General features: G+C 39.0%; 2 protein-coding genes across 5 annotated transcripts; one reads left to right on the forward strand and one right to left on the reverse strand.

Annotated features, from left to right (window-relative positions):
• Window positions 1-2,847: 2,847 nt before the first annotated feature.
• bag6 (BCL2 associated athanogene 6) lies at window positions 2,848-19,105 on the reverse strand. 4 transcript variants are annotated; one of them, XM_031313258.2, is made up of 25 exons: window positions 18,977-19,105; window positions 17,424-17,511; window positions 17,220-17,337; window positions 16,485-16,699; window positions 15,015-15,086; window positions 14,814-14,936; window positions 14,530-14,726; window positions 13,406-13,538; window positions 12,439-12,639; window positions 12,275-12,353; window positions 11,760-11,810; window positions 11,167-11,519; window positions 11,009-11,081; window positions 10,549-10,880; window positions 9,361-9,619; window positions 9,054-9,223; window positions 8,814-8,867; window positions 8,405-8,513; window positions 6,860-6,984; window positions 5,692-5,826; window positions 5,290-5,346; window positions 4,958-5,182; window positions 4,246-4,353; window positions 4,013-4,159; window positions 2,853-3,431 (listed from the first exon to the last, which is right to left on the reverse strand). In XM_031313258.2, the coding sequence occupies exons 2-25, from the start codon at window positions 17,502-17,504 to the stop codon at window positions 3,336-3,338; spliced, it is 3,513 nt and encodes a 1,170-aa protein (XP_031169118.1). In that variant the 5' UTR covers window positions 17,505-17,511; window positions 18,977-19,105; the 3' UTR covers window positions 2,853-3,335. The 4 variants fall into 4 exon arrangements, with proteins under 4 accessions (XP_035862645.1, XP_031169118.1, XP_031169109.1 ...); XM_031313249.2 differs by having other exon boundaries at window positions 10,549-10,799; window positions 12,143-12,353; XM_031313240.2 differs by having other exon boundaries at window positions 3,336-3,431; window positions 12,143-12,353.
• A 4-nt stretch (window positions 19,106-19,109) lies between these two features.
• Window positions 19,110-20,341, forward strand: glrx3 (glutaredoxin 3). Its single transcript, XM_031313271.2, has one exon. It carries the CDS (start codon window positions 19,160-19,162, stop codon window positions 20,135-20,137), a length of 978 nt encoding a protein of 325 aa, XP_031169131.1. The 5' UTR covers window positions 19,110-19,159; the 3' UTR covers window positions 20,138-20,341.
• The last annotated feature ends 6,073 nt before the right edge of the window (window positions 20,342-26,414 follow it).

Raw genomic sequence — 26,414 nt, forward strand, 5'->3', positions numbered from 1 at the left:
TGTCTCTTGTCAGAACACTCCAAATTTTGCCTCTCAGCTGAAAGCTTCAAAGCATGCTATCTAACTGTATGAAAGGTTATAAATCTGCTTTTCTTCTGAGGCTGTTTTTGGATAGTGTCTGAAGCATGTCCAGCTTTTATCACATTGTCACCTCATATTGTCTGCTGGGATCTTTACTGGCTTGGGCAGAATTATATTTATATATTTTTTCTGATTTTGAAGACAATACTGCACATCATATTGGCTAAAACTTCTACAAAGCTCTTGAGTTCTTATACAGCAAGTCTCTGTCTCTGATCAAGCTGTCTGACATTGGCAGCCTGGCTATTTTACAGAGACATGTTCCCTCTTAACTTCTCAGATGGATTCAACTGTTTGACACACAGTGGACAGATCCTGCATTTCCATTTTTCAAACTTTCAGCACCAGATGATAAGTCCTCTAAGTAGATGAGATGTTTCTTTCTGAAAGAATGAGGTGAAGCAAAGGCAGCAGGACGATCAAGGTTAGTCAACATGAACTCATCAGCTCAAAAGAACGGGAGAATTTTCTCCACAATGAGCACGTAAAAACTAACATTCTTGTATGTAATAATACAAAAATATTAAACTTAAGTCATAGTATAGTATGTCATAAAAAGTAATAGTTTAGTATGATGAAAAAAGTCATAGTATACAGTAGTATGTCATAAAAAGTCATAGTATGTCATAAAATGTGAAAGTCATAGTATAGTATGCAGAAAAAAGTCATAAAAAAAGTCATAGTATAGTATGTCAAAAAAAACTCAAAGTTGTCAAAAAAGGTCATTGAATAGTATGTCGCAAAAAGTCATTGTATAGGATGTCACAAAAGTTTCATAAACAAGTCAGTTTGTTATTAAAAAGTCATAGTATAATATGTCATGAAATGTGATTAAAAGTCATAGTATAGTTTGTCACAAAAGTGTCATAAAAAAGTCAGTTTCATATTAAAAAGTCATAGTATATGTCATAAAAAGTCATAGTATAGTATGTCCAAAAAAGTCATGTATAGAATGTCCAAAAAAGTCATAATATATCTGAAAAAAGTCATACAAATGTCATAAGATGTCATAAAGTCATAAAAGTGTCATAAAAAAGTCATAGTTTGTTATGAAAAAGTCATACTATAGTATGTCATAAAATGTCATAAAAAAATCATAGTATAGTATATCATAAAAAAGTCATGAAAAAGTCATAGAATTGTTTGTGATAAAAAAAGTCATAAAATGTCATTGTATAGTATGGTGAAAAAAGTCATAAGTTATAGTATGTCATAACAAAGTCATAGTATGGTATGTCATAAAAATGTAAAAACATCATGGTACAATATGTCATAAAGATTTCATAGTATAGTATGTCCAAAAAAGTATTAGTATAGAATGTCAAAAAAGTCATAGTATGTCATAAAAGTCATAAAAATGTCCTAAAAAGCCATTAAAAGTGTCATAGTATAGAATGTCTAAAAAGTCATAGTATAGTATGTCATTAAAGTCATAAAAAAGTTATACTATATTATGTCATAAAAAGTCATAGTTTAACATATCATAAAAATGTCATTAAAAAGTCATAGTATAGTATGTCCAAAAAAGTTTAGTATAGAATGTCCAAAAAAGGTCATTAAAAAGTCATAGTATGTCAACAACAATTCAGTTTGTCATAAAAAAAACCCTAGTATAGTATGTAGAAAAAAAGTCCTAAAAAAAGTCATAGTATAGTATGTAATTTCCCAAATGTAATATAAACACAAAACATTATATGTATGTCATAAAAATGGCATGAAAAGTCATCGTATAATATGTCATAAAAATGTCATAGTATATTATGTCCAAAAATGTATTAGTCATAGAAAAAGTCATAAGTCATAAAAAAGTCATAGTATGTCATAAGTCATAAATGTGTCATAAAAAAGTAATTCAAAGTCATAGCATAGTATGTCATAAACGTGAAAAAAAAATCATATGTCATAAAAATGTGATTAAAAAAGTCAGTATAGTATGTCGAAAAAAGTAATATAAAAAGTCATAGTGATGTCATTAAAAAGTCCGAATAAAGTCATAGTATGGTACGTATAAAAAGTCAGTTATATATACATTTATCATAAATGGAGATGATTCTTCATATTTGAAATTTATTCGGTACAGTTCAAGATGTTTTCCAAATGTAATATAAACACAAAACATAATTTGGTTAATGAAGCGTTGTAACATCAACTTAGTAGTGCTCTCTGGTGGAGACACTATGTAAGCGCAATTATTTTTTCTGAAAAAATGTAAGCGGAGCCCATAGCCTGTATTTTATTGGCAAATAAAATCAATCAACAGTGCTTCTACATTATGACATACATGTTTGGCATTTTTGCAGCAGTGGAAAGTAACTAAGTACATTTACTTAAGTACAATTGAGGTACACATTGTTACTTTATACTTCTCCACTACATTTCAGAGGGAAATATTGTACTTTTTACTCCAGTACACATTTGATATATTTAGTTACTTTGCAGGTTCAGATTATTAATACAAAATAGTATTAACAAATATTATATATTAAAATATCCAGCAGTATACTAAAATGAGTCCCACATTTACCAAGCAACATTAAAGTGATAACACATGAATGTATGAAATTATTCCAGTAAAACGCATTATTCTGAAATGGGCCATTCTGCATTAGTACTTTTACTTTTTTGACAGTTATATGTCTACTTAAGTAAATTCTGAGTAATTCTTCCACCACTGCATTTTTGTGCTGGGATAAGCTAATATCGGTTGATTATTTTTTCCCTTCTTCCATCCCTTCTCAAAGCAGATAATAGACTCAAAATGAGGACTCTTGTATTGTATCAAGGTTTTTATTAAGCTTACTGTACATTCATGTACCAAACAGCATGTTTATAACATGAAAGTATACTCTTGAGCTCGAGTGTTGACATGAAGGTAAAGTCTACTAAATAATAAGAATTCAGGCTCCATATTAACAAAGCAAACACAAGGATATGAGGGCAAATAAAACGAACAGATATACACATGTATCCAAACAGAAGTTAAGTGACCTGATTTAGTCAAACTTCTTTTCATAGGGAACGTTCTTTCAGCAAGAGTTGGACCAAACTAAACAAAGAAATAAATAGGCACTGGGAACAGGAGTCACATTAGCATGAGGCAATTAGCCAGGAGAGCTGCTAACTGCTTAGAAAGGCATACAGACAGTTTGGGGGGAGGGGGTGTGAAGCGGCATTGAGTGTAATTGAATGAAGATCCAAGAAATAAAGATGAAAAACGGCGAGAGTGTTGCAGTTTTCTTATCAGTTGAATTTAATTATGAGTCTGATGAGAAGGCTCTGTGTGCGTTGGGGAACTGCTGAGAGTTGAATTCCGGGTCTTCCCTCACTCGTTTCTTGATGTCTGCTTTAACCTGAGGAAAAAGATATTATTAAAGTATGCCATAGAAAATGACATGTCAAAAGTGTTAATATATAGTATGCCATAAAAAGGTAACATAATAGTGTGTCAAAAAGTAATGTAAAAACAAAGTATAGTATGCCATTAAAATAAATCATAAACATTTCATAATATTATAATAATAATAATAATAATTTTATAATAAGTCATAGTGCAAAAAAGGTTTTTTTGTCAATCAAGTCATCAACTAATATTTCAGCTCTATTATCTCCTCTACTTGTATGAAAAGAAAGATGAACTAATAGTATTTTAGTATTTCATCATAGTAGTTCAAAGGTCACCATTGTCATCACTTTTAAACACTTCGTTCAGATACATTTGTTAATACAGACTTGTTTATAACCAATGGTATTCTTAACATTCTATTACCATCTTTTAACGCAAAAGGTTGCACTGCTGGACATATCCAGTGTAAACTTGTACGTTAAAAGATGGTGAGAAAATGTTATGCTAAACCAATACGAATCACGGCTAAAACCGACCGTGGTCAGTGTGTCCCTGGTGTGTTCGATTGTACATGCAAGACTTCATTACCTGTTCTGCATAGGCTTCCTTCAGCTCCTGGCTCTCCAGGTCGTCTTGTAACCGCTCAGCGGAAGTGATGGGCTTCACGCCCGCCGTCCTGGCTGCTTGACTCACCGCATCAGAGAGGGAGAGGAGGCTTCCACCACCCAGTCCTGTCTAAAAACACACAAACACAGACACCTTAAAGAAGGCAAGGACAAGTAATCGTACATAATGAGTAAAGTTACAACTGATCGGATTACCTTCCTACGTTTAGCTGGCATGCCTTGCAAATAAGCGTCAGACAGCGGGGGCTGAGCCTTCATCTTCCTCTGGGTCATCATATCACACCTGATGATGGGCACCCATTCCTACAACACATACAGTCAATAAATATGGAAGAGAGAGATTGGAGTCTTTATCTTTTAAAGGAAAGTTTCACATTTTCAAGTTTGTCTTCAAATGAATACTCAAAAGCACTCAAAACCTCTCTGGTACTGTTCACCCACTGCATCAGCTCAGCAGGGAAACAAGACAAACTTTAAAAAATACCCACTTGATTGGACTGACGTTTAAAATGCATTTTTGCACGGAACAATGACTGTAGAGTTTGTTCTATCTCTCCTACACTGGAATTGTGTTAGGTGGGGGATCTTGACGTCCAGTATGGACACAATTGCAACAACCACAAACCTACCAATGGAAATGTGAGTATTGCTTTAAGACAGACTTGCAAAACATTTGAACCTATCCACTAAAAGTACTAGTGACAAGACCATAAAATCAATGTGTCTTTCCAAAGACAATGTCCCTGTTACTCTGGATAGTTCACAGACATCAGTTTGAGCAGTTTTCAGTGGAATTATTCCTTACAAATATATAAAAAAAGTTTGGATTATTCACGCTACAAAAAGAGCATGTGTAGTCATGAAATTTAAAAAGATAGATGTTAAAACAAACTGAGTGGGCTCTTACAGGTGGAACAGCAGCCGCCCAGGCCTCTGACTCTCGAGGAGACTCGTCACTCCCTCCCTCAGCTCCCGCTGCTGCCATGTCGCCACCTAATGGTGCCGCTCCTCCCGAGGCTCCCAGGTCTCCTGGCAACACCCTTGTTTCCCGTGATGACGCCCTCGTGTTGTGTGACACCGACATGGCCTCCTCTGCTGTGGTGGCTGCAGCTGGTGAGAGGGTGTCCCCAATCTTTGGAAGTGAAGAACAATGAAATGAGGGAACTAAAAGGCAGAGCAGTACCTAAAATGTCAAACTGAGTTCATCTATAAAGGACATTAAAGATACACCATGCTTACCGTTGCACTTTGTGCTCGTTCAGGCTCTTGTGTGCTAGTTGCAGAAGACTGATCTCTCTGTGAAAGGGTGTCATTTAATATTTATTAGCCATTTCAGACGTGCCGTCCAAAGTAACAGGATATGTAACAGCCATCAGATAAGAGGGACTTCTTTCTCTGCATGTTACATGTGCATTCTGTTCCGCAGAAAACTGATAAGAGTTTTCAAATGTAAAATCCAGACAATAAAACTGAAACCTACAGTTAGAAAACAAAATTTAGGAAAAACAAACTGAATTTAAATTCTCAAGTGTAACTGAGAGGCTATTTCCTCTAAAAGCCAATGTGTGTCCATCCATATTCTGGGAAGAAGTCATAGATATGGAGCTAAAATGTAAACAAGGCATGTGGCTGGTCCGTTACCTGTGTGTGAACTATGTAGTTCTGGATCTGCTCCTGTGTGATGGGGATGTGCTCCAGAATCACCTGCAGCCTCATCGTCATCATGCTGGTCATCCAGTTGACCAGGCTGGGGCTGATGTCACTGGACATCCTCCGCTGGAACATGAGAACATTCAAGTTTTTCTTTTACAGGTACAACAGCTGTTTCTTCTGTATTCAGGGTTCCTAGACCTTTTCCAAAGTCACATTTAAGCACTTTTCAAACACTTTCAAGGTGCCTTTCCATGCACCTTACAGCTGCGGTGAATGGCATATTTATATACAGTTCATAGATGCAGTAGTCTAGTACAACTGTTCTGCCAGAAAGTTTGCTTTTGTGATTCCTACAGTGGTGTTAATTCAATTATATTTTTTAGCTTTTAGGTCATAGTGGTGCTGTTGTACTGGACTGCATTATGTTGAAAGGTATAGAAACTTCCAATAACATTCCTCGCTTTAGATTGTTAAGACATTTAGTAGCTTTTGTCTGGTTTTGTCTCATCTCACAAAAAAACATGTCACTGCTGCAATCTTTTTCTTGTAATTTTGCCATTGTGTTCATTCTATGTCATCTTTACTGAGAATAATAAAGTTCACTTTAATTATCTATGACACTTCTGAAATCTTGAGCATCTGTCTGTAAGTAGGTTTGAACAACTAATTCACTAGTTCTGACTAGTTGTAAAATGGCAACAAAAACTAAATAGAGGGAAAAGAGAAATAAACAGCAACAGTAAATAGCTATAAGGTAAAGGCAGTATACCAAATGAAATGTGTCGTTTTTAGGCAAAATAGCAACTTTGTGACCAAAACAAAGCTTCACTTGCTGCAATGTTTGCAAGCTAGTCAGGAAATTTTAATTGTTTTCCTACCATATAAAATGTTGGCCTTTGACTGCTCAATAATGTCATGACTGAGACCTTGTTTGGCTTGTAGTTTTTGGGGGGGTTTATGTTCCAGAACGCCGGCATAAGGCATCGATGCCTAATTTAAGTAAACATGAGTTTGCATTTGCACAAAGCACTAAACTTGATATTCTTTGCCCGAACATGCCAAATTCAGTTTCATCTGGATTCTACTACCTACTGAATAGAGAGCAGACCTAAGCTGAAACAAACAGTGAGTGTATTAGTGAGAATTGTATACTAACTATTCGGTGGTTGATGACTGCAGTGAGGGCTCTCTGGTCTCCTCTCAGGCAGTGCAGGTTGAGGGCAAGACACTCAAACAATGCCTGGTTGCACATCTGTAACAGCTGGGGCCCAAAAGAGTCATCTGGATGAGAAAAATATAGATATTAACTAGGGCTGTCAGCGTTAACGCGTTAATCGCGATGCGATTAAGGGCCGACGCGATGCGATTCATTTTTTTTTAATCGCATGCCGGCATTTATTAATTTATTTTACACTTCACTCAGCTTTGCTTCGTGCCTAACAGGCTACTATTTTGACCCTTTGCAGCACCGTTACTTATCATCAAGCTGCCACTTCCTCATAACACATCCTGCTGCTGCAGGCATGATGGAGAAAGACAGCAGCAATGAAATCCTGAATGGCGCTTTTTATTTTCCAAAAGTCCCGGACGGCTCGTAGACAAGTCGAAAGCCATATGCACATTGTGTAAAGCCGAATTAAAATATCACGAAGCACGTCAAGCTTGAGCTACCACCTACGGAGCTAAGCATAGTAGTACAGTTAACGGTTATGGGCAGCAGCGGTGGCCGGAGCGGGCAGCTGCGGCGGCCGGAGCGGGCGTTCACGGGGGGACATCCTCAGCGGTGAAACGCAAACGGGGGCTGGAGTATAACCTAGCTAGGTGGAAAGCTAACGCTAGCCGGCCACCTGTTCCATCATTCCTGCTTGCAAGTATCCGCTCATTAGACAAAAACTGGACTACATCCAACTTCAACGAAACTCCCAACGCGAGTTCAGAGACTGCTGTGTTTTTGTTGTTGTGGAAACAACAGTGTACCGGACTATCCAGCCTGTTTTTCTGTCGCCGGGTAAGAGTGGAGATGGGCTGTGTTAACACGGACTTGTGCAGAAATGAGCTGTCTCATTAACCGGTGATCACTGGACGTCAGTGAGTAATCAACATTATTTAGGAGTTACTAAACACTATATTGACTCTAGTAAGGATAGGAATTTTTAGTTTTTTAGTTAGGTACTTGGAGGAATTGTGCAATAATGACAGATTCACACATTTTTCTTTTGTTTACAATAAATAATTACAAATCTTAAAATCAAGTTCATAAAGTAACTTTCTTTGCATTCATTTGATTCCCAATCAAGATACACTGGTAAAAAGTGCTTTCGATTGTTAATATGTACTTAAAAACTGTTCTGAAATGCAAAATAATAGAATTTTAATCATGTGATAAAATATGCGATTAATTGCGATTAACTATAGAACTTCAGCGATTAATCGCGATTAAAAAAATTAATCGTTTGACAGCCCTAATATTAACGAATTAGCAAAAAAATACAATACTACAAGTTCTACAGAGATAGTTGAAATTCTTTTTTTTTAAGTTACTACTTCACCTCACAGCAGTATTCCTGATAATCCAAATGTATTTACCTCCAGTGCTACAACCTACCTCTTAACACAAATAGAGGCTAAACTGGAACCAAAACATCCACATATAAACCATCTCCGAGACCAATTGATTTATACGGTTCTTCTTAAAGTTTACCCGTGCAACGCAGAATGTGTGTGGCAATGTGCATCAGCTGCTGTCTGAAGAAGGACATGTTGGTCTGAGTGACATCAACACCCTCCAACACGGTGACTGAAGACTCTATCTGTGGGGGTTGAATAAAGAGGTGTCATCAATACATTTATAAAATACAAAGGCAGCAACAGTTAGGTAAATCATACTTAAACTAAACTGGCTTCATAATTTCATGAAACATGTCTTAATATTGAATTAATTTTATTTAGCTAGTGGCGTCTCAGTACTTCAAACCAAGGAATCGACCTTCCACAGTCTAAAAGTGAACTGATTCAACTGAAAAAATGTGAGTCGAGCAGCTCTATATTTAATCATATACGGTTTTGTATTATTAGCGATACTAGAGGAGAAGTGGACCTTGAGGACTTACAAAGCTCTCACTGATATACTCCTCCAGTTCATTGACAAGACTGTCAGCTGCAGCCTGTGGGATGGAAACAGAGGACAGTTACACAAGAGAATAAAAAAGACCAACCGTTAAACATGGGACCAATAATAAAAAGTAAATTAGCTCCATCTACTTTTAACTATGCTTGGGTATCAAAAGATTTGAAATAAACAAGAACAATGTAAAGGAAAAACAATTCTCCAACTGGTGAGTGGTACTGACAGCAATGTTTTCATCGGTTGGCTCTCTGCCGTTGAGGTAGTTCTGGGTGAAGAACTGGGACAGTTGAGGCTGGATGCGGCCAAGGGGCTGGTGCTGGCCATGAAGCAGCATCACCAGGTCTGACATGGTGAACGTCTGGCACACCAACATCAGCAGCTCTCCAAAAAAACCTTGGAATCACAGTAAAAAAGTATTAAATGTGAAGTTACGTAATGAAGAGGGGTGAAATAATCAGCTCAAACTTTTTCTGATATGCTTCTTGGTCAGCTGATGTATTGACAGCATCATATACTTGACTGTTTTTTACCAGTAGGATCCTCAGGACTGATGAAGATGTTGGTTGCCTGGGACAGCCTCTGCATAAACTGAGCAATGCTCTCTGTGTCGTTCTGGGCCTGGCCCAGAGAGCCCATCATGGTGCTCAGCACGCCACGGACGATGCCTGTGAACAGCTCTGGGTTGAGGGCTTCGGCTCCAGCAGGAGCGTTGGGCATGGGGTTGGGCCCTGCCGCAGGAGCAGGAGTGGTACCAGAGGGAGGTGGTGGTGGAGAGAAGATGGGTTGGGCCTAGAAATGAAATGAAAACTAGGAGTGAGGATTTGTTATCAATACTTTGCTTTAATTGAAATGCAGTGGTTTCTTTAAGTGGAAAGCACTATATGGATAAAACAAGAAACTCACTTACTGTCTATGACCGTATACAAACTGGGAACTATATTCTCAGAAAGGCGAAGCTCTGCTACTTGGGCGGAGCGTTTGGCTTGCAGCACCTGAGAAGCCCCATGGTGAAGAGCAGAGAGTAGCAGTGCTTCGCCTTTCTGAGAATATAGTTCCCAGTTTGTATACGATTAGAAGACGGCTGTGTCTCATGTGACCTTGTTATTTGTACACGCTGTGACTATACAAATCACAACATGTAAATAGGAAAATGTTGGCGTTATTTTGTCACTTATTGGGAGCAGTAGGCTAGTTGGAGCCCAATAAGTCCCAATAAATCGGCGGTGTTCCTTTAAGGAGCGCAAATCTGATAAAGCATTCGATGCCAGCCTTTGGTAGTTGAAAGATTTTCAAAAGACGCTGAAGCCTTAAGACAAAATAACCTAAATAAAAACAGAGTACAATGTTGACAACAACTTGTTTCTCTGATTTCAGGTGATATATATTAGCACTGACTGCTGATTTGTGAGACATTTTTTAAGATTGCAGTGTGTCCAACTACATTTTGAATAGTGTGCATTCTACCATTTTTGTGAAATGAAATACTTTTATTTATATCATTATTAGATCGGGCTCCATTTGAACACAGTTCTAAAAAAAATCTATTAAAACGATTTCCAAGAATCTAAATTTGATATGACTTTTTTTTTTTACTGATGAGCTCCTTTCACATGATCTGTGTGCAGGTAACCTAGGACTACAGAATGATTTGCAAATTAAGGTGCAATTTACATGCAAGGTCTATGAAGTGCACTCAAGTCAAACATTCAAACACTGACCTGCTGCATGAATTCACTCACTCCCTGGATGAAGGCTGGGACACCAGATGTGGTGACAGTAATTGAAGGGGCCCCTAAAGGGCCCGCACCGGCACCACCTAGGAGAGAACCCAGGAGCTGGCTGAGGTCTGGGGGCATCTCCTGGGACTGGGGCTCAGCAGTGTTGGTCTCAGATTGGCTCGGTGGACTAGTAGTGTTTGCGGTAGGTGGAGGAGTTGGACCCGAATTGGAGAAAGAAAAGGAGGAGGAGGCTGAGGAGGTTTGAGAGGAGGAGGAAAAGGAGGAAGAGGAGGATGTGGATGTGGATGAGGAGGATGTGACTGTTTGACCAGCTGTAAAAAACAGATTGAAGTATCACTGATGTACAGCAATCCTTGACCAATTTTTCTATACATACATAATTAAAGAAATATGCTGCTAATGAAGTCCAAATCTAAATTTAACAACTGGCAATGCGTACCCATTTGTCCAGGAAGCAAAAGCTGTCCAACCAGTCCACTAATCATCTGGTTGAGAGCAGCAGGGTTGAAAGCCTGTGGAGCAAGACTTTTCAATTAGTCTCAAATGTTGATAATCGGCCTCAAAAACAGGGACCAAATCAGAAAACATTATCCCCACCTGTCCTGGCTGCTGGCCCGGCATGGCAGCCCTCACATTGATGGTGGTTCCCCGAGTGCCGAAGGCTGGAGGGGGCAAGTTGGGTGCAAAGGGGGGTCGGGTGAACACGACCCTGGCCTGGGGCTGGGGGCCAGTATGGGGAGGAGGTGGGGGAGCAGTAGGGGTGGTGGTGGGTGTGTTGGGACCTGTGGTGGTAGTTGAGGAGTTGGCTGTGGAGCTGTAGCCAGGAGGGGTGGGCTGGGGTGGGACTGGTTGGCCGGTGGCGGTGGCGGTGGCGGCGCTAGTAGCTACGGCAGCAGCATATTGGCTGATCTGTTGCATGAGATTCCGCATAAAGTCAGGGGGTAGGGCACCTGAAGGGGCAAACAGAGACCAATGCATTAGAATAACATGACCTAATTCTGTTATCAGCAGAAAATGATTTTCAGGAGTCACAAACATGCTTAATTTCTGATCCCAACCACTATACGGTATTTTATTGAACTGAAAGTTAGAAGAAAAAAAAATAACCTGGACCTTTGAAGGGGTTTTACATGACTAGACTGTGTAATATGAAATGTAGCATGCCAAATGTACTATGAATTGGCCTTTACCTGGTTGTCCTGGCATTTGCTGTCCAGCTGCAGCAGGGTTTGCACCTGGTCCTGCACATACACATAAAAACACAAAAATAGTTTGAACTCCCCATACAATACTAAAGTAACTGTCTGCCAGTATCACTCTATTACAGAAGTATTTTTGCAATAACAGAGCCATCATTTAACAAAAACATCTTCGGAAATTTGAGCCTGTAAATCAGATAAGTTCAAAGTTCCATTCTTCAGATCACTCTGATTGTAACAGCAGTGCATGAAGGATGTAGTAGTGTGGTATGTGCGATCATTTAATGCCAACACACTGCTGCCCAGCGATATGACACACAAACAGCTTTGACGTAGTGGAGCATTCAATCAGTGGCAGGTAGGGGACAACACACCATCCGTGTTCATCTGCATCATGACCACCGGGACTGCCTGGTGGCTGATTCTGATGACACGGGGGCCAGCCTGTCCCGGTCCAGCCTGCTGATTGGAAGGGGAAGTCTGTGGGGGTGAGGTCTGTCCCTGACCTGCCTGCTCGAATTGGCTAGCCGACTGGGTGGGCGGGGCTTGTCCCTCAGTACTGTTAGCCGCAGCACCCAGATTCATCTGTCGGTGAAGATGCAAGCACAGTCAGTCTAATGACATTAAAGGTTCACATTAATAACTAAAATACACTCACAAATTAACTTACTTGCACTGGGATGTGGTGGTGCACAGCTCCAGGCAGAGTGACCGGGGTGGTATAATGGGAAAACGGCCGGACCACGTGCAGGTGGCGGGGCACAGGGCTCATGAGGTTTAATCGCAGGTCACTGAGGGCCACAAGGGCGTTACCCAGGAGACGGAGACACTCAAACGTCAGGATAAGAGTACGCTGGTCGTCCTCTCTCTCCTGAGGGAGAAAAGAAACCATTTTGGGCAACTTCTTAAATGACAACTATATAATGCATGTTAAATACGCAGGGCGAAAAGGTTCAACATTTTGGGTAATATAATTTGGCTTTTTTGCTTTCTTATTGAGAGTAAGATGAGACAAATGTTACCACTCAAGTGTCTGTACGGTAAATATGAAGCTACCAGCAGCAGCCGGCTAACTTAGCTTAGCACAAAGAATGGCTTGCCTGGCTGTGACCAACGATAACAAAATTCATCTACAAGCACTTCTAAAGCTCACAATGGACACATATCTTTGACACGTTAATACCTACAAAAACTGAAGTGTAAAAACAATTATTGGCTGTTCAACAAGGGTTTCTATATTTCTTGGTCATGACCAGTTGCCAGGCAACAAGCAGAGAATCAAGGAAGTTACTGTCCTATAAAAGAATGTTGAACTTTTCCTCCCAAAATCTTGCTAACTGCTGATTTATTCCACACCTCCTCTTAGAACAAAGAACATTTGAATGTTTAGACAGAAACACTGTATGAAATAAATCAGTTAGCAAGTGGTCAATTACTGCATTTTGAATAATCCCATTAATCCCAAAAAATGACAATATTAAAAGTTATTGCTGCCCCTGAACCCTTATGAATTTAACAATTTAGGATGTGATATTGGAAATGTTTAATATGGATATTCTGGCATCCTAATAAAAAGCATTGCTTCAGAAATATTCTAAGATCACCAGTTAATTATTATTTGGCTGTTTGAATCATACTGTATTATTGTTGTATTCTGCTGTGGTGGCTGTCTCCAGGATGGTGTGAGCTCTCTGAATGAAGGGCTGCAGTCTCTCCTCCACCCTCCGCAGCTCAGACAACATCTCTGCCAACTCAGCTGGGCTGGGGTGACTAGGGCAAGAACGGCAGAGCTGATTACAACTAAACAGGTCAGTGGTTATTAAAGTGACACAGAGATACAGCATCACTATGTATACTAGGGGGTGGTACGGTTCATGAAAAAACATCCGAACTGCTCGGTTCGCATGTCTCGGTTCGGAGCGTGTGTGTGTCGCACGGTTCGCCAGTACACTGTTAATGTGCACTAACCACTTACTGCCGTAGTGCCCACTATCGACACCTATGTTAAAACACTTACTGGAAACGACGAGGGGGATGAGCGTGACGAACGCAACACATGGCAGCTGATTGGACGAACGCGTCACGTGGTTCTTGCTGCTCCCGAATTTCAAAACAGACTCTAATGGCGTCTCGTTCTGAATACGATCTCGTATTTTACGAAAATAGTTCACCGAAAAGTGTTTCTGAAAACATTTTAAGCGAGAAATAGGCCATACAGTTGCTGAATCTGTCTTGTTTTTTTGATCGACAAAGGTCAGTTTAAAAGATTTTCGTCAGATTTTGAGAGGAGCCGAGCCGACCGCTCCTCAGGTGGAGTGTGGAGTGCTGCAGGTCACGTCACATGCAGAAATGGTAAGTGGGAGAGATAAGGAAGGCTGCCTGGAGTTGGAGGATGTGCCAGCGTCGTATATATTGTCTGGTGTGTGGGAACATTTTGGATTTCATGTTACCTATGATGACACCGAAAACCGTGATCCTAAAACCGTGATACGAACTGAACCGTGGATTTTGTGAACCGTACCATCCCTGATGTATACGGAGTTCAATACAATACAAACTGGCAGGAGAATACATAGGATACATTTACAAGTTAGTTTCAATAAAACATTTTAGTATGAAGTGAAATGCTTTATGTTTGCAAAGTTCAGGAATGATCTGCATTGATTATATGCTAAATAATTTCATGTTAATTTCAAATTTGCCTGCCTCAGAAGTATGTGGCATAAGAAACAATCTGAGTAACAGAGAGAGAATGTCTCACTTGGGTCCAGGTTGGGGTGCTGGTCCCTCAGATTGTGCTGAAGAGGTGGGTGCAGGTGGGGGAGTTGTTGGAGGTGGGGAGGTGTCCATGGGCTGGGCAGAGGGAGAGGGAGTGGAGGTGGTAGATGAAGATGAGGGAGGAGGGGGAGCAGCAGCAGAAGCTGCCTCTGTTTGGGTGGCTGAGTCACTCGGCCGACCCTGAAAAAGACACAAGACAGCAGGCGAATTAGTTAATAAGGTGGTGATTTCTCTGGAGCTTTGCGTCTGAAGTAATGTGAACGTTACCTCCATCCTGTGGATGACATCATTGATGTCCCTCAGCAGGTTCTCAGCCAGCACCAGCCTCAGCCTTGGCCCACTCTGCACTGGTTGGTCCATATCAATGTGCACATTCACAGACCCATTGCTCTGAAATAGAAATGGTGAAAATCAACAAAGCACAAGGTATTGTTATGTGGGATTGTATGCTATCAGCAGGCATCTTACTCCAGTGCTGGTTGTGACTCTGGCATTCCTGGCATTCTCTCCCATACCAGACATCATCTGCTGAACCGACATCTAAACAAAGAATAACAGCACTGAAGTATGGCACCTTTGGAAACAACACTTAACATGCTATACTAACCTTCTAACGGTCATAGTTAAGACTAGACAACATACTGCATTTAAATATATATTTAAAAACTAACCAGAGGGAATTATTCTTCTACATATACTGTATGTTAGGATTTCTGTGCAGGCAAGGAATAATCTGTCAGCTTTTTGAGTTGCTGTTCATCACACTGGACTGCATGCGCAGCTTTGTCAGAAATCACTGTGAGATCACTAGCAGAAATCTGACATAGCTGTTTATGTACTATCCTTGAATTTATACAAAAACATGAAAAAAAGAACATTATAATTGGGATAAAAGATAAATATTAAAAGAGTACTCAATCGATTTAGCATTGCACTTTTGCACTATTTTTGTCAGACTCACTGTGGACAGTAAAAAAAAAAGCACAATCAATACACTAAACAGTAGGAGTGTGCAAAAAAATCAATTCACATACATATCGCGATTCAAGCTCTACCGATTCAAAATCGATTCATAGAATTCCAAAAATCAATATTTTTATTTTATTTTTCGTTTTGTAATGGCGTGTATACTATTGTCCTGAAATGAGTTTAGCTACTCGCCATTCCCATAGATGGCGCTGCGTTGAATTCACACTGACGCCTGGGCACGTGTTAGAATCAAAAGAAGAACGAGTGCAGCAGAAGTAGTTTAGTCGGTGCAAACAATGGCAAACCTCACAGAAAGAGTTATTTAACCTGCTCCGTCCTCATTGAAGGCGAGAGTTTGGACACATTTTGGCTTTTATAACCTCGAGGGGGAGACGGAACTTGATAGGAATCATGCTATATGCAGGCTTTACAAAGCGAAAGTTAAGTATTTTGGAAACACCACAAACTTGAGAACTCACATGGTACGCCATCACCCAGAGATTAACATTAAGGACGTGGACGAACAACAAAATAAAGTACCTAACATGCCAGTCAACCAACGCACTCTTTCAATGCCTAAACTCCCACCGAACTCGGAACGAAAAGCTCTTTTTGTTTAACAGTTTTATTTTATACTTGAATTACATGTATTTGAAAGCTGGCCAAAGCTTGGCACGTTGCAGGTTTTAGTTGCAAAAGTTTTTAGTTGCAAAAGTTTTTATTTTTGTATGAGACTTATGAAGTAATATCAAACTACATTTAATTTGTTGTGTTTCTTTTCTTTTAAATTGTATGTCTACTGCAATCACATGGGAAAAGTAACTACATTTACATACTGTGAATCGTTTTTTGAATCGAGAATCGTTTTTGTATCGAATCTTGAGCGTAAAAATCAATATCAAATCGTGACATTTTCTGAATCGTGCACTCCTAGTGAACAGCCCTGAACAAGTCACAAAGCAGACCTACCTGTATCTGCTGGGGGTCCATGATGTTGACAGGAAGGTTGAAGGTGCCAAGCATTACATAGCTGTTAGCATTGCGATCATGTGGAGGCACTTGCGATGTTCCCTGGGAGGACGAGGAGGGTCCACTGTCTGCTGAAGTGCCTCCTGACCCTGAGCCAGGCTGGGAGGGCGGAGGGGGGGCCCGCTCCACAAGATGTATCACCTTGCCATCCACATCTGGGGCAACAACAGAGAACTACGGTTACATATGTACACATTTGATGGTGCGTTAACTTCACACTTTGTTTTTTGCTGAAGGCCTTCAAAATGATGTCCAATTATTATGTCCAATTACTTTTGCCGGCAATACTATACAAACACTGACAAACACAAGTGAGCTTAAAGCACCCATTTGTTTGAAAAGGATTCTTGGAGCTCAGCTGGGCACTTGAGAGATAACTTACTGAATGCAATATATAGTCATTACCTTTTCCTACAACAGTGGTCCACCACAACAGCAAAATAACAACAAAAAGCAACACAAAAATCGTACAATAACGACAACCATCAAAGTCAATTCCTACTTACTTACTCAATGTGTGTGGCCTAAATGTTAGAATCAATGTGCACATAATAATGAATAAGTAAAATTAATATTATGAACCTGCACTAGTATAACACCCAAATAACAAAACAGGAAGGAGCTCAAAAACAAATCGAGTTATGCTTTGTTTTAATTGAGCTCTTGATTACTTACTGTAGTCTGCCAGAGTCCGTTCATCCTGTAGAACTCTGCCCTGATAGATCAGCCTCTGTTTGTCCACAGGGATAGCCACTGACGGGGCAATGTGCTCCTTAAACTCTTTCACTGTCAACTACAAAGAAGATAGAACAGACATGAGTCAGACTTCCACAAAGGCTGACAGAAAATGAGAATTCATTCCAGAATTGAAGAATTTACCTGAGCACCAACAGTGTAGGTTCTGCTTTGGGAGTCTAGTGTTTTGACTGTCACCTCTATGTCTGCAGTTTGTTCCTCCATGGTGTTCCTGTATCATAAAATAATATGTTCCAGAAATTATAGCCCTAATGATACCTAATTATTGAGGCAAATAGTAATATAAATATGTATACTTAAATGTCAACTGATATTCATTTCTTAACATAAACACCCAAAATAAACAACCTTTTTTGATAAGGATCCCTTAAATCTGTTTTTAAAGAATTGTGAAATGTGCAAGACTATGCAGGTGATTTTACAGTAAAAAATAAACATGTCACTGCTTTCTTGTGGAGAAACTACGTAATGAAGGCAATGTTTCTAAATAACCTCAAACATATATCTTAGGCATTTACGTACTGACATTTCTTGGTACTTGTCAGCTGCCGTGCCGAATACACTGACATAATATATAAGTAGTAAGCTAATATTGGGCGATATAGGCCAAAGTGATTAGTAGGTATAGTAATCAGGTATAGTCATTTTCATTCACAGTTAATCTGTCTTTTTTTTTTTTTACTAACTGACTAATCATCAAGCGTGAAAAGAAAATGACAAAAAATGGCCATAATTATTGAAAACTAAAAGTAATTAAAACTAACTTTTATCAAAAATGTTGAAAGAGCGTATCAGTTAAAATGTAACAACTTTTTAATAGTTCAATTTGTGTTCAGTTCAATTTGTTCAATAAAAGAATGACTTAACAAGCAATTTGTTTTATTTTAGCAGAATACTGGTAGCAGCAAAAAGGCAGAACGGAGTACACTTTAATATCAGCAACATTTCAGAGGTTTAGGGAATGTACCGGTGCAGCAACAAGTCTGGGACAAACTCACTTATATAGCTAAAGCTTCAAAATGAAATTAAATACTGGAAAAAATCTCTTGTTTTAACGCTCTGAGTATCCATGTTTTTTCACCCTACATTACTTAACGTTAAAGCTCATGAACAAAATACGTATCTATGAACACACTAGTAGACGACATCCCAGGTCGGACCAATGGAGGAGCACGTGAATGCAGCATTATTTTAATTAACCCAAACCAGAGCACAGGATTAGCATCGTATTTATATAAATGTTTAGCAACTAGCTAGGTTCACTTGCTAGCTAGGTAGCATCATAATGTTATCGTAGTTAACGAACGTTATCAGCTTAACGTTAGCTAGCTACGTTAAGTTAGCTGTATCCTGTTAGGCCATTCAACGGCACGGATATTTGAAATTTCAACTGTAGCTAATTAAACAATTTGAACAGTGACATCATGTAACACGAACAGCAACGCTAATTACGGATAACGTTAGCTAGCTAGTTAACATCGGCTTGCTAGCAGGATTTAGCTTAGCTTCACTTGAAAACGTTTGCAACAAAGCTAACTTTGACCCGCTAACTAGCGTCAGTAAGGAGGCTAAGCTAATGCCAAATAAACTAAACGTTACAATAAGCACAGCTATATCACAGACGATACGATATGTCGTTTTCATAAAGAGACTGTGGTGTGTTGTTCAACGGTTACCTTAAAAGTCACACTATCCTTTCAACTTATCCAGTGTATGCCGCTGTTTCTTATCACCAAATACCATGCAAATGACTTCCTAGTACTTGGTGGTACAAGCTGTCTGGTACTTGCCAGAAGCTACCAGGCTGCACGGATGTGACGTTAGGGCAACACCGGAAGCGCTGCACAGAGGAAAGAAAAATGGCGAATCTCATGGAGGCAACAACAAATCAGCAGTTTGAAGATTTCCTAACCAAAGCTGGAAAATGCCTCACCGTAGTGCATTTCCAGGCGGCATGGGCTCCTCAGTGCGGCCAAATGAACGAAGTGATGGCCGAGCTGGCCAAGGAACACGCCGACACCACGTTTGTCAAGCTGGAGGCGGAAGCGGTGCCGGAGGTCTCGGAGAAGTATGATATCGCCTCTGTCCCCACTTTTCTTTTCTTCAAGGGAGGGGAAAAGGTGGACCGCCTGGACGGGGCCAATGCTCCGGAGCTGACCAAGAAGGTGCAGCGCTTGGCAGTCACCGGGAGTCCGGGTGGTGCTGCGGAAAGTACCACCACAGACCTGAACCAGCGGCTGAAGAAACTGATCAACGCAGCGCCCTGCATGCTTTTCATGAAGGGATCCTCGCAGGAGCCCCGCTGCGGTTTCAGCCGGCAGATAGTGGGCCTGCTGAAGGAGCACAGCATCCAGTTCAGCAGCTTCGACATCCTGTCCGACGAGGAGGTCCGACAGGGGCTAAAGACCTACTCCAACTGGCCCACATACCCTCAGCTGTATGTGAATGGAGAGCTGGTGGGAGGACTGGACATAGTGAAGGAGCTGGCTGAGTCTGGAGAGCTGGAGAACACCTGTCCAAAGGCTGTCACCTTGGAGCACCGTCTGAAGACCATCATCAACCAGAGCCCAGTCATGCTGTTCATGAAGGGCAACAAGGATGCTGCAAAATGTGGCTTCAGCAGGCAGACACTGGAGATTTTAAACAGCACCGGTGTGGATTATGACACCTTTGATATTCTGCAGGATGAAGAGGTGCGTCAGGGGCTCAAGACCTATTCCAACTGGCCAACCTACCCCCAGCTCTACGTGAAAGGAGACCTGATCGGTGGTTTGGACATACTCAAGGAGCTAAAGGAGAGTGGAGACCTAGTATCAGTGCTGAAGGGGGAGTCTTAAAGTGGATTTGCCATGCCATCAGAGAGGGGAAACAAAAAGCCACTGCACATGCCCAGATCGGCTCTGTGTCTGATGTAACAGTACATGTGGACCAGGAAGTGAATTAAACAATTTATGAAGAGAAATATTAGATAGAATAATCAAATTGTTTCGCATATAACCAAACTGTTGTAGTATTTGGATTCATTCACATTCTACTTAAAGAAGAAAAAAATTAAACTGCAGTTAATGAGAATTTGCTTTTGATTTTCATTCTGAAGCTTTGCTCATAGTAATGATTGAAAATGCATTAAGAAACAAGAAATGTTTCAAGTGAAAGTAAAGTGATCCCTGTTGTTGGCATACTTTTATAAATCCCTGTCTGACTGGGAAAATACACAGAAAACAGCAGACTTTTGTTCATTTTATCTGGTGTCTGCATTTTTGTGTGTTATGTTCGTCCTCTTCCGGTATTCACAGCCTCACACTTGTCTATAGTTAGTGAAGCATTACTTGTCCACCCTCTAACTTTTCATGTCATCCTGTCCACAGTTTCTTAGCCTGAAAGACAAAATAACTATTAAACTTTATCCAATAATCACTCTGGTTTAAATATCTTAGAACTAAGTCTAGGTGGCACTTACTAATACTTTGTTCATCAATAACGTGATTAAACAATAAAAAAAACAATAAAAAAATTAAGATTTGATGTTGTTTTTTGGTGCTACTTCCATTAACTAGCTAATGTGTAAACTATCACTTTGTAGAATCAGTGGGCAACTAAACAAATCACATTTTCAAAAACAGAAATACAACAAGGCCTTTAACCTAATATGTAAGAGGGAAAGTTGTTGATTTTATGTTGCATTGACTTGTTGTCTGTAACCATAAATGCAGCACATCCACATCTTTGAGCTGTAGTTAAACTGCCGTTAAATTCAGAGTTTGCAAACTGGTAATTAACACCAGAGAGTGTGTGTGTATATATATATATATATATATATATATAAATGCTTTCTTATAGAACTGCTCTGCATACAGCCTAAAAAATATAAGCTTTACAAAGGCAGTAATTATCTGCACATCATATTGTAGTGTGCATGATGGGAGGGAAAAAGGTTTTCCTGCTCACCTCATTTTAGTAAAATGAAAAAAAGGACCGAGAAGTAATCATAAGCATAGGGGAGCAGATTGCAATAAAACAGAAATCTAAATATGATTTTACACTGCATCAAATGCACAATCTGTGTCTATAATGTAGATTCCCATCAAGTTAACAAAAACATTTGGAGGTGTGATTCATCATTTGGATAAAATCCTCTCAGTGGGTCTGATGTAGGAAGCTCTTGACATTTCTGTGTTCTGGAGAAGTTTCTACATGTGTAACGTGTGCAGACAAGCTTGCTGTTTGACTCCATCTGGTGGAAGTACCTGTATAACCTGATCTCAGAGTATGAATTTACCTCATGTTAACATATGTCAGATCTAAAACTGTAAATTGATTAATCCGACGATCAAAACAAAATTACTCTGCAACTGTTTTGATATATGATTATTAATCCAAGCAATTGTATGGCAAAAACAAATGCAAAAATAAACTGGTTTCATGTTCTCCAATGTGAATATGTGTAAATGTCTTTGGACTTAGCTCAGACATAACCAGCAATTTAAGTATGTCAACTTGAACTTGAGTTTCGTAAAATTGTGATTGGCATTATTTACCTGTCTAACATTTTATGTACCAAAAGATTAAATGATCAACAGAGAAAATAATCAACATATTGTGTCAGCAATTATGTTGTTTAACCTGATAAAAACAGACAAACACTAGTGTATGATGATAAAAAGTAGTTACAAAACAGGTATTAATGGTTGCCAGTATGTATGTTGACAGTGTGTGGGACTTCTTCAGTCAGGACAAACCATTTTCAAGCAAATTAGCAATGCTCTATTTTTAGTATTTTGTTCCATAATTAACTGTTGCTTTGAAGTGATAGAAAGGAAACCACCACTTCCTACATAATGATGACTCAGAGGGGCACTTTAAGTCAGTTACAAGGAATTTGACTCTAGTTTTTTGTTGCTTTAGAATTACAAGGACAACAAAAGTAAACAAACATTTAGCTTTTATGTACATACAAATATGTAAAAGAAGATATATATATATATATATATATATATATATATATATATATATATATATATATATATATATATATATATATATATATATATATAAACAACACAACAATGAACAACATACAATATCTATAAGTCAGACTGTTTCTGAAAATTGTAAACAACAATACAGTAGTGCAATGGTGCAAAGTATAAATATGCTGGAATAAATATTGATGATTATTGTGACAGTTTGCTTTATATACATGACATAGTAGGTGGATATGTACAGTATGTGCATGTGTATATGCCTAGGTTTATGGAACAGGTTGTGTCCAGGGTGTGAAGGGGAAAGGGTTTTTACCTGCCGTTCATTGACTCTCAGATGTGGCACCAGTGATTCTTTCTGCACTCCTGATTGGCCGCTCTTTTAAATTGGCATATTGAAACAAACTAATTCCTGTGCCCTGAGGACCAATGGACATTTTGATCAGGTTCATTGTCAAGTATTAGCTTTGAGGTTGCAGTTATGTTGGATAAAGCGTGGTCATATTTTCTCTATTTATATGGTTTGTTTTATCAGGTCTTTGCTCCTTGTTCAGTTCATCAGCTGTTGCCTGCAAACACTATCGACCATCAGAATAGAATAGAATGCCTTTTATTTTCATTATACACATGTACAACGAGAGTGAAGCAACTCCTTTTCCAGTGTCAACATGTACGTAAGAGAAATGTAACAACATGGAATAACATAAGTAGTGCAAAAGAAAAAGGGGGGTAAGGTGCACAGTTCTGAGATGCTATGTACATATATAAAAATAGAAAGATAAATATGGTTTGTTTACAGTGTGATATGCAGTTTGAAATAATGATATTGCACAGTGGTGGTGATGGCGCAGTGGGTCTGACAGATGCCTTTGGTGTGGGAGACCAGGGTTCGATTCCCACTACAATACATCAACCAATGTGCCCCTGAGCAAGACACTTAACCCATAGTTGCTCCAGCGGCGTGTGACCTCTGACATATATAGCAATTGTAAGTTGCTTTGGATAAAAGTGTCAGCTAAATGACATGTAATGAAATTGCACAGAATTATCAGTGTTATCAAAAGTATTAAATATTATTGCACAGTAGGTGGGTAGAAGAAAGTCCGGGGGTTGGGGGTAAGACTGTGAAGTGAAGTCAGTGCATGTGTGAGTTCAAAGTGGTTATGGCTTTTGGGAAGAAACTGTTCTTGAATCTGTTGGTCCTCAGTCAGCAGGTGAGAAACAAAATATTTAGATTTAGACGCAAAAGGTACACTTATTATGACAGAGTAAAAACATTTGATTATTTCTGTCACTGGAACTTTGTTTTAGATGGCTTACCAGTGAAACGTTTTGTTTTTATCACCCATTTTGTGATGCATTTAAGCTAATTTCAATGTTATTCTTCATATATAGCCTCTGGTTAAGTGTGTCTTGTGAATAACTTTCCAGTTATTACAGACACAAATGAGATTTACCGAGATAAATTGAAGACATGAGATATGTTTCCACCCTCTGTTCTTTCCATAAGTGGTCTTTCTCTTAGGTTGTGGGTTCATATCTTAAAATAGGTTGCTGCAACCCCACACTGTCATGCCACATCTCTGTGTCCCCGTCTTTTTTAGTATCTGGGGAAAAGGTACTTTAAAGCAGAAGTCAGTCACAGACATCCAGCAGTTTAAAGCAATGGACAACATGTGGTTCACCGTAAAGGAGCTGGCCAATGATGCACTGCTGCTGATCGGATATTTGCACATGTGAGACAGCAAAAACCTAAAAAGACGCATGCACGCACGCACACATGCACGCACGCACGCACACACACATACACACACACACACACACACACACACACACACACACACACACACACACACACACACACACACACACACTTCCTTATAGGGAATATATCCCAATATCTGAAAGTCTAAATAAGAAGATGTTTCTTAACACACGTAATGTCTGCATTCATTGCATTTATGGAAATAACTGATCTGATATGCAGTCTTTAGGTGAATTACTACATAGTGGTTAATAGGTCCATGCGGTAAAGTGTAAATGTTTATTAAGCCTCAACTTAGCAATATTTCCGCAGTAGTTTTCTTGAATTTAAAATATTTATAATATAATTCCATGTGACTATTTGAACTCACATTAACAACATGTATACATTTACAATGTCCAGTGGTAGAAGAACCACTCAGATCCCTAATTAAGTAAAACTACTGAAAACGAAATGTAAATATACTCCATTACAAGTAAAAATCCTGCATTTAAAATCATACTTAAGTAAAAGTACACAAGTATTTTCAGTTTTAATTATTTAACACATTTATAAATGTACTTGTATGACACTGCTTTACAGGATGTTTATAACAAGACAGAAACAAAAAACCCAGATCATAAACAGACACCAGAATTAAGGAAGTGACGTTTAGAAAGTGTAAAAGGTATGAAAGTTTCAAAAATGAAAGTCTTCACGTAATGTTTATCTTATTTTGTCATTATATAATGAAATATAAAACTACTTTTCAAATATTCTTTTAGAGGAGATGACTGCACAAAACAGACCTGGACCTATGGTCTACATCCTGAGAGGGATGATATGAAACTACAAGGTACAGGACCACCTTCACACAGAATCCCTTCTGTGTGAAGGTGGTCCTGTACCTTTTAGTTTCATAGGTTTGAGTTTCTGGAAATGTTGCAGATGGTAATGTTTTAATAAATATAACAACTTTACCACGAAAAATGTAAAGGGATTCAGTAATTTTCTCAGACTTTTATTCTTAGCAGGGTGGGAAAACCCCTGAGCATTTCTGTTAGAACATCTGTAACGCTAAAGCTCACCCCTGAAATTACTTTTAGGTGGAAGCCGAAAGGCTTAAAAAAAAAAAAAAAAAAAAAGAATAAAGAATAAATTAAAATAAATTAAATTCACAAAAACATCACATGAATATAGTTCTAAACTCGTCAAGTCTATTTCTTCTATCGTCACGTTGTCTAAGGTAGAACAAGTAGGTACTGTAGTGAAGTACGTAAATCCTTCTCGTCACACTTACTGGACACTACAACTTGCCAAAGATTATTTCCAAAATGTACAATTTTTTATTGTTATGGTGAACGACAACAGAGCTTAAATTACAAGAAAGGAGCACCAGGTGTTTACCAGCAGAACAAAGAGAGAAGGTACCTCATTCAGCAATACAAATTACAACAAGCTGATTTACGTTTCCAGTCTTTGCCTTACTGTATATAACAAACAAATATAAGAGTGGTATCAATCTTCTCACATAGTGCTCTTGTCAGAAAGCAAATTAGCGTATTTATCCATTTAAAACGTTGAACTATTCCTTTAAGACAGCGCCTCTGAGTCAGGTAAAGCAAACTTCACCTTAAGTTTTTAACGTCAGTTAATGCTCTGCTTTTGTGGCGTATATTCCAAAATATTCAATAAACAACCAGTTAACATCGATTACTCATTATTCACCCAGTTGGTAATCCAGCCTCGACCAAGACCAGCACAGTTTGTTGGCCATCTGATAAACTAATAGAAATCAGCCTTATAAAACAAAGACCCCTCTGTCAATATGTAATAGGCCTTATAGCCTTTTGGGAGTATACTGCAGTACGTTGACCTCGTCCTGTGTCACTCAATGATCACTACTGTTGCTGCTCCTTCTACTTTTAATATTACCAATATGTGTTGTAGTTATGGATATGTCTGTTGGGGTTGGTTATATTTCTGTTGCCTGTTTGTATATTTTTGTCTCGGTTCCCTGTGTTTTCCCATTGATTGTTTATGCTTAGGTTTCTGTGATGATTGTTGGTTTCTGTTTTCCTGTTTTTGATGTTTCCTCTGCTGATTGTGTATGTTTCTTGTATTCTGTCATTTATTGTGTATTTGTTTATATATAATATAGGTTTTTGTTTTTCCTAGACCTAGACTAATGTGTTTCACCTGTTTGTCACCTGTTCCTCGTTTTCTTGTTTTCCCAGTATATTTAGTCTCCGTGTTCCTTTGTCTCTTGTCATATCCTTTTGTTCCTGTCTGTGTGTTCAGTCAATGTGCCTGCGTTTGTAATCTCCCCTTCGGCTTCTGTGTTCCCATTTTTTGTTATCCTTTTCTCTTTTGACTTTTTGGATTTTG

This window comes from Sander lucioperca, chromosome 10, assembly GCF_008315115.2.
Source record: "Sander lucioperca isolate FBNREF2018 chromosome 10, SLUC_FBN_1.2, whole genome shotgun sequence".
NCBI classification, from domain to species: domain Eukaryota; kingdom Metazoa; phylum Chordata; class Actinopteri; order Perciformes; family Percidae; genus Sander; species Sander lucioperca.

What these genes read in the sequence shown, in the direction of transcription:
- bag6 (XM_036006752.1), bottom strand. Translation starts at nt 17,504, where the DNA reads ATGGAGGAACAAACTGCAGACATAGAGGTGACAGTCAAAACACTAGAC. An exon ending in GAGTCACAACCAGCACTGGA is followed by an intron (nt 14,937 to 15,014) that starts GTAAGATGCCTG and finishes TTTCTATTTCAG; the next exon opens with AGCAATGGGTCTGTGAATGT. An exon ending in GATGCAGATGAACACGGATG is followed by an intron (nt 11,811 to 12,142) that starts GTGTGTTGTCCC and finishes GTGTATGTGCAG; the next exon opens with GACCAGGTGCAAACCCTGCT.
- glrx3 (XM_031313271.2), top strand. Translation starts at nt 19,160, where the DNA reads ATGGCGAATCTCATGGAGGCAACAACAAATCAGCAGTTTGAAGATTTC.